Source organism: Benincasa hispida, chromosome 9 (genome assembly GCF_009727055.1).
Source record: "Benincasa hispida cultivar B227 chromosome 9, ASM972705v1, whole genome shotgun sequence".
Classification (NCBI taxonomy): domain Eukaryota; kingdom Viridiplantae; phylum Streptophyta; class Magnoliopsida; order Cucurbitales; family Cucurbitaceae; genus Benincasa; species Benincasa hispida.
In genome coordinates this window covers 36424584-36432336 of record NC_052357.1, presented here as the reverse complement: position 1 = coordinate 36432336, position 7753 = coordinate 36424584, and the positions used below count along the sequence as shown (strand labels likewise).

The following is a 7753-nucleotide window of genomic DNA, read 5'->3' as shown; positions in this document are numbered from 1 at the left end:
GCTAATGAAACTTCACCTTCAAAATGTCGCAACGCTTTATTGTCCTCCAATGGTTCTTGGGTTGTTAGCGTTGTGAACTTTTATTTTTATAACTTTTTTCTTTTTTTTTTTCTCCATGTATTGGTCCTAGAATTCGTTATTAGGCTAAATTTCCACCATTTTTCACTTCCAACTTCTCAAATCTCATTTTATAATTCAGTTTGTAGAAAATACTAGCATAACGATACTAAATCATACAATTAAAGTCCAATTTGAGTCTTAAAATAGCACTTTTGGAGTGTCTTCAATAACGATCAATTTAGTACATCAATTAGTTTCCTTTCAACGCAGAGGTAGAAATTTGAAGATCTAATTTTTGAAAAACACAAATATAATGTCTTACTCTTACCTAGTTAAATTATACTCAAGTTGGCATATAATACATAGAATTATGGTTAAATAGAGTCAAACACAAAAAAGAAGAAATAAAAAATCAATTTTTGCTAAATCCACCCACTAATTTGATCAAAAGTAAAGTACAAATCTCCCAAAAACTCACCAAGTTGAAAGTAAAAAATTGAAGGGAAAAAAGAAAGAAAAAGTAGAAATTAAATGATGAAAGCACCGCACCAAAAAAAACAAAGAAAAATGAGCTGCATTACACATTTGCACCCCCAACCCCCACTTCTAAAAGTACCGCACATACCGCTCATCTCTCTCTTTTCCTTTCCATTATAATATCTTCTCTTTACTCTTTCCTCCCAAATATCACACTCAAAATTATGGAATTCCATTCTATACTCAAAATTCTCCTCCTCTTCCTCTTCCTTTCCGCCGCCTCCCCCGCCGCATCGGAGTTTCAAACCTTAACTCTCCGCCCTCTTCCAACCCCCTCTCCTCCTACCTTCTTCCCACAATCCGAATCCCTCCAATCGGCCGCCGCCCTCACGGTTGAGCTCCACCATTTGGACTCACTCTCTCTCAACAAAACCCCCTCTGATCTCTTCACTTTACGACTCCACCGCGATGCCCTCCGTGTCCACGCGCTCAATTCTCTTGTTGCACGCGCCGCCGGTTTCAGCAGCTCCGTCATCTCCGGCCTCGCCCAAGGCAGCGGCGAGTACTTCACCCGCCTCGGCGTCGGAACCCCTCCGAGATACCTCTACATGGTTCTCGACACCGGCAGCGACGTCGTTTGGCTTCAATGCTCCCCTTGCCGGAAATGCTACTCCCAATCTGACCCCATTTTCAACCCTTATAAATCCAAATCCTTCGCCGGAATCCCCTGTTCCTCCCCTCTCTGCCGCCGCCTCGATTCCTCCGGCTGCAGCACTCGCCGCCACACCTGCCTCTACCAAGTCTCGTACGGCGATGGTTCCTTCACCACCGGCGATTTCGCCACCGAAACCCTCACGTTTCGCGGCAATAAAATCGCGAAAGTCGCCCTCGGCTGCGGCCACCACAATGAGGGTTTGTTCGTCGGAGCAGCCGGTTTGTTGGGCCTTGGTCGAGGCCGGTTGTCTTTCCCTTCCCAAACTGGAATCCGGTTCAACCATAAATTCTCTTATTGTTTGGTAGACCGGTCCGCTTCCTCTAAACCGTCTTCCATGGTTTTCGGCGATGCGGCGATTTCCCGTTTTGCCCGGTTCACTCCTCTAATTCGGAACCCGAAATTAGAGACGTTCTATTACGTTGAACTTATCGGAATCAGCGTCGGTGGAGTCCGAGTCCGTGGCGTTTCCGCCTCACTCTTCAAGCTCGATCCGGCAGGAAACGGCGGCGTCATCATCGATTCCGGTACGTCCGTGACTCGTCTGACTCGGCCGGCTTACACGGCTCTTCGCGACGCATTCCGGGCCGGAGCGGCGCATTTGAAAAAAGGGCCGGAGTTTTCATTGTTCGATACGTGTTACGACTTGTCGGGTCAGTCGACGGTGAAGGTGCCGACGGTGGTGTTGCATTTTCGGGGAGCCGACATGTCGTTGCCGGCGACGAATTATTTGATTCCGGTTGACGACAATGGGAGCTTTTGCTTTGCGTTTGCGGGTACCATTTCGGGTTTGTCGATTATTGGGAATATTCAACAGCAAGGATTTCGGGTTGTGTACGATTTGTCGGGTTCTCGGATCGGGTTTGCTCCACGTGGCTGCACGTGATCTCCGACTTTGAGATGAGATTTGTGACATTTGTCTTTTCATAGGAACAAAAGAGTGATAACCAAAAAAAAAAAAAAGAAAAGAAAAGGAAAATTAAACAGAAAAATTAGTAATTTTTCGTGATGAAGATTGAAGATTTTCTTAAGGTTTGTTTTTGCTGTGTATTGTATTTATTATCCATTTAAAGTAATTAAAGCCTCTAACTTGGAGGTGATTTGGTTTGTGTTAATGATTTGGACATGTGTCCTTTTGTTTTTAGTGGAATACTTTTAAGTCAACTAAAGAATCTAATTTTATGTGTGTTATCATCTCAAATTGAATGTATTTTTCATTTCCACCAACTATCCAACTTCATTTCCTAGGCTCGTAATTATTTTTATTTTAGTTTAGTCACTTCAATTTATTCCCATTTTAATCTATAGAATGTAGAAATTGAAAAATATTTTGGTGCACATCCATCCCAAATTGTATCAATCTTTTTTCAGATCACATAAGTGCCAAACCACAGATTGTCATGTGGTAACTTTGTTAGGAAAAAGCCTCTTAGTAATACAAAATTAACATGTAAAAACTCTAAATTAGGTAAAAATATGGATCATAAAAGTTCCACGCTGTGAAAAAGTATTACAAATTTCTTTTTTTTTTTTAAAATATTTTTTAATATTTTTTTCATTTATGATTGAAAGTCTACATGGAAATAAATACAATATGGGTGCACCCAAGTATTGTTAAAAAAAAATATTGTTTGTTTTTATTTCCACTATTATTTTATCATTTATTATTTGACTCAATAGCATGTCCAAATAGTGAGTCATATCCAATCCAATAAATAAATAAGTTGGGTTAAGCTAATCAAATGTTAACTTTGAATCAAGCTTAGATCCAGTCTGGATTGGGTTTGGGTCAGCTTTTAGACTTTGAGCCCGTTGATAAAACTGAAACTTAGGTAGTGTTGAAGTCTCACGAGTTTTGCCTACATAATATTGAGTGGACTAATTTATTCTAGGTGTTAGAGCTATGAAAATATTAGATATTTAGAAAATATATATAAAGTAAATTTGTGGATAGTAAAGTTTAAATTTAAACATGAAAAAGTAAAATAAAAATGAAAATTCCTAAAGATTTGTGATTGTTATAAAACTGAAGTGTGAAACGAGGCACTATGAGAACAAAAATATCAAGAAATTATAATATTTGAAAGAAATAAATAGCTCAGAGAATTAGTCCTTGGCGGCAATTGGAAGCTAGAGAGATGACGATGCGGGTTGGAATTGGGCATATCGTCTCAGTTGTGGCAGTGAGAGGTTTCCAGTTAACTTTACAGAATAAATATATTTTCCTAGAAAATGTATATATAGTTCCTGGTTTGAAGAGGAACTTAATTTTTGTAAAGTGTTTATTAGAACAAAGTTATTGTATAAATTTTTCTGTAAATAAAGTGTTTATTTCAAATAATAGTGTCAATATTTGTTCTGTTGAACTGGAAAACAATCTTTATATGCTAGGACCATTAGCGACTAAAACCGTCCATAACACTTAAATGTTCTTCTGTAACTCAACATAAAAGACTTAGAATTTCTCATAAATAAATGTCCAACTTTGGCACCTGAGATTATGATACATCAATCTCAATAGGATTGAGAGGTTGGTGAAGAATGAATTTCTAAGCGAGTTAAAAGAAAATTCTTTACCTGCGTGTGAGTCATGCCTCGAAGGAAAAATGACTAAAAGACTTTTTAGTGGAAAAGGTCACAGGGCCAAAAAAAAAAAAAAAAACCCTAGAGCTAGTACGTTCAGACCTTTGTGGTTTGGTGAATGTAAAAGTAAGAGGAGGATTTGAATATTTCATCACCTTTATTAATGATTATTCAAGATATGATATGTTTATTTAATGCAACATAAGTCGGAATCCTTTGAGAAGTTAAAAGAGTTCAAGGCAGAAGTTGAAAATGCATTCAATAAAACAATTAAGACATTTCAATCTAATCGAGGTGGAGACTTTTTGGATCTAACATTCCAGAACTATTTGATAGAGCATGGAATTGTATCCCAATTCTCAGCACCTAGTACACCTCAGCAGAATGGTGTATCAGAATAGAGAAATTGAACCTTAATGGACATAGTTTAGTCTATGATGAGTTACTCTTCCTTACTTGATTCGTTTTGAGGTTTTGCAATATAGATTGCAACGTATATTTTGAACTTTGTTCCATCCAAAAGTGTTACAATAACACCTTTAGAGTTATGGAATTGTTGTAAAGCTAGTTTATGTCATTTCAGAATCTGGGGTTGCCTAGCACTATGCTTAAGAAAAATCCTAAGAAACTGGAACCTCATTCAAAACTGTGCCTATTTGTAGGCTACCCCAAAGGAACGAAAGGTGGTTACTTTTTCGACCCTAAAGAAAATAAAGTGTTTGTGTCGACAAACACTATTTTTCTGGAAGAAGACTATATAAAGGAGCACAAGCCCCACATTAAAGTTGCGTTGAATGAACTTTCCAAGGAATCAACTAAACCTTCAATAAGAGTTGTTGAAGAAGCCAACACCTCAACAAGAGTTGTTGAAATTGGTCATCTAGTAGGTCAAATCCACCTCAAGAGTTGAGTAAGCCCCGACCCAGTGGGAAGGTTGTGAACTCACCTATTCGTTACATGAGTTTAACAAAAATCCTAGCTATAGTAGTTGACGGAGATGTTGAGGATCCATTGTCTTAAAAGAAGACAATGGAGGATGTTGATAAAGATCAGTGGATCAAAGCTATGGATCTCGAAATGGAGTTGATGTACTTCAATTCGGTTTGGGATCTTGTAAATCTACTTGATGGGGTTAAACCTATAGATCGCAAATGGATCTACAAAAGGAAACGGGGTGCTGACAAGAAGGTGTAAAATTTCAAAGCTAGAGGAATGGCAAAGGGTTATACCCAAGTTGAGGGAGTCGACTATGAGGAGACTTTCTCACCTGTTGCCATGATAAAATCTATTCAAATCCTCTTGCCCATTGCCTCATATTATGACTTTGAGATTTGACAAATGGACATTAAAACTGTCTTTCTGAATGGCAATCTTGAGGAGACCATTTATATGGAGCAGCCCAAGGGATTCATAACCCAAAGTCAAGAGCAAAAGGTTTGCAAGCTTAATCGATCTATTTATGAACTGAATCCTGATGCAAGCTTCTCAATCTTGGAATATAAGGTTTGATACTACGATTAAATCTTATGGATTTGATCAAAATGTTGATGAGCCTTGTGTTTACAAGAGGATTATTAGCAGTTCAGTAGCTTTCTTAGTGTTATATATAGATGATATCCTACTCATTGGGAATGATATAGGTCTACTGACTGAAGTTAAGAACTGGTTAGTGACCCAATTCCAAATGAAAGATTTGGGACAGGCTTAGTTTGTTCTAGGAATTCAGGTCTTTTAGAGATCGAAAGAACAAAACGCTAGCTCTGTCTCAAGCATCATAAATTGCCAAGATGCTTGTCAAGTATTCGATGCATAACTCCAAGAGAGGCTTACTACCTTTCAAGCATGGAGTAATATTGTCTAAAACATCTCAAGAGGTTGAGGAAATGAGACAGATCCCCTATGAATCGGCTGTTGGCAGCCTAATATATACGATGTTATGTACTCGACCTGACATTTGCTATGCAATGGGGATAGTCAGTAGATATTAGTCTAATCCAGGATATGATCACTAGATTGCCATTAAGAATATCCTTAAGTATCTACGAAGAACGAAGGACTACATGCTCGTGTATGGTTCTAAGGATATGATCCTTACATAATACACGAACTCTGGCTTTCATACTAATAAGGATTATAGGAAATCCACATCAGGATCAGTGGTCACTCTTAACGGAGGAGCAGTAGTCTGGAGGAGCATCAAGCAAGAGTGCAATGCTGACTCCACTATGGAGACAGAGTATGTAGCGACTTGTGAAGCTACTAAGGAAGTTGTTTGGCTCAGGAAATTCTTGACTGATCTAGAAGTCGTTCCATACATGTCAAAGCCCATCATACTTTATTGTGATAATAGTAGTGTTATAGCTAATTCTTGAGAACCTAGGAGTAATAAGCACGGGAAACACATAGAGCGAAAGTATCATCTCATCCGAAAGATTATGCATCGAGGTGACGTGATCGTCATGCAGATAGCTTTGGAGCACAAAGTTGTTAATCCATTTACAAAGACCCTTATGGCTAAGGTGTTTAAGGGTCACCTACAGAGTATGGGTCTATGAGACAATCCACGTTTAGACTAGGGCAAGTGGAAGATTTGTACTTGGCGTGTTTGTTGCCCTAGTTTATTGATTTGTGTACTTTGTTTTAGTTTAGATTTTTACATTGTACATCCCACTAGCTTTAGGTCAAGAGGGAGATTGTTGGATTTGATGCTCTAAATCTTATAGGGTTCTATAATTGTAATTGTATTGTACAAACATTTTTTATGTAATAAAATAATATGATGTTTTATTTCAAAATTTAGTTGCATTAACCAGAAACTAATAAACTGACATCCAAGGTTATCTTGTAGCTTAAACATGTATGTAGAGACATATGAGTGGATCATGTTTAAGTGATAACCTAGTAGAAGGATAAGGTAGGATACCTTATCCTGGCGACACTACGAGTATGGCCTACTTTGTAGATGTTACAATTGTTGTAAAGTGTTACAAATGGTCTGATCCTGATCATTCATTGTGGAGGCATGTGAGCCGGATATTCTATACAAAGGAGTTTGTTATAAGACTGGACACGAATGTTTAGTCTCATTATATAACGCCTTTCATAATAGAGACTTACATTTTACCAGGATGACTATAGGTAACATGACCTAAATCCTGAGTGAGTTGTGAACTTCTGCCCATGAGGACGGTCCTATGATTTGTATGGTGAGAGTGGCCAGATCGCCAACTCAATAAGCCTACCATTTAAGAATTCATTCGATTGAGAGCAAGAAACACAACTAACAAGAAGGAGTTTCCCCAGTTCCGAGGCCAAGTAGATAAATTGTTCCCTTAAGTGGTTGATTCCAGGACTTGAACAATGTGGTGCCACACTCTCTTCTAGCCCGAGAGGGGTTTGGTCATAGTTGGACTATGATTTATTGTTCATTAGAAGGATCAATGGTACTTCAGAAGTTAGATGTAACAACACGGGCAAAACGGTAATTTTGGCCCAGCTGTACTTACGAGAATTTTGTGAAGGGTCATCATACTGTTGACTGGTTATATCCAATTGACACAGAAATATATCTGTAGTGCGAAGAGTGCAGCTGATGATCTTTAGTGGAGTATCCGTCAGTTAATGGATGGTGAATAAATCAATTAAAGAGTTTAATTAATTATTCACATACCAAATGGAGCTTCAAACTACATGTCCATGAGGTCCCCTCGGTAGCTCAACAAGAATTAATAAGAATAATTTTTTGGATTAATTTGAATTGTACAAATTAATTGAGGGAATTAATTAATTATATGTGATATAATTAATTCTAATTATATATGATATAATTACTATGATATATTTGATACATTATATTATTAAGTATTTATGAGAGGAAATAAATATTTGAATATGATTCATCAAGGAACTCTTATCAAAGAG

The 7753-nt window shown here is 37.9% G+C and overlaps 1 protein-coding gene across 1 annotated transcript; it reads left to right on the top strand.

The window, feature by feature from the left end:
• Positions 1-651: 651 nt before the first annotated feature.
• On the top strand, positions 652-2364 carry LOC120084455 (aspartyl protease family protein 2). The gene has a single exon (XM_039040238.1). It carries the CDS (start codon positions 762-764, stop codon positions 2133-2135), a length of 1374 nt encoding a protein of 457 aa, XP_038896166.1. The 5' UTR covers positions 652-761; the 3' UTR covers positions 2136-2364.
• The last annotated feature ends 5389 nt before the right edge of the window (positions 2365-7753 follow it).

Excerpts from the sequence above, each read along its gene's own strand:
- LOC120084455 (XM_039040238.1), top strand. The coding sequence starts at position 762 with ATGGAATTCCATTCTATACTCAAAATTCTCCTCCTCTTCCTCTTCCTT.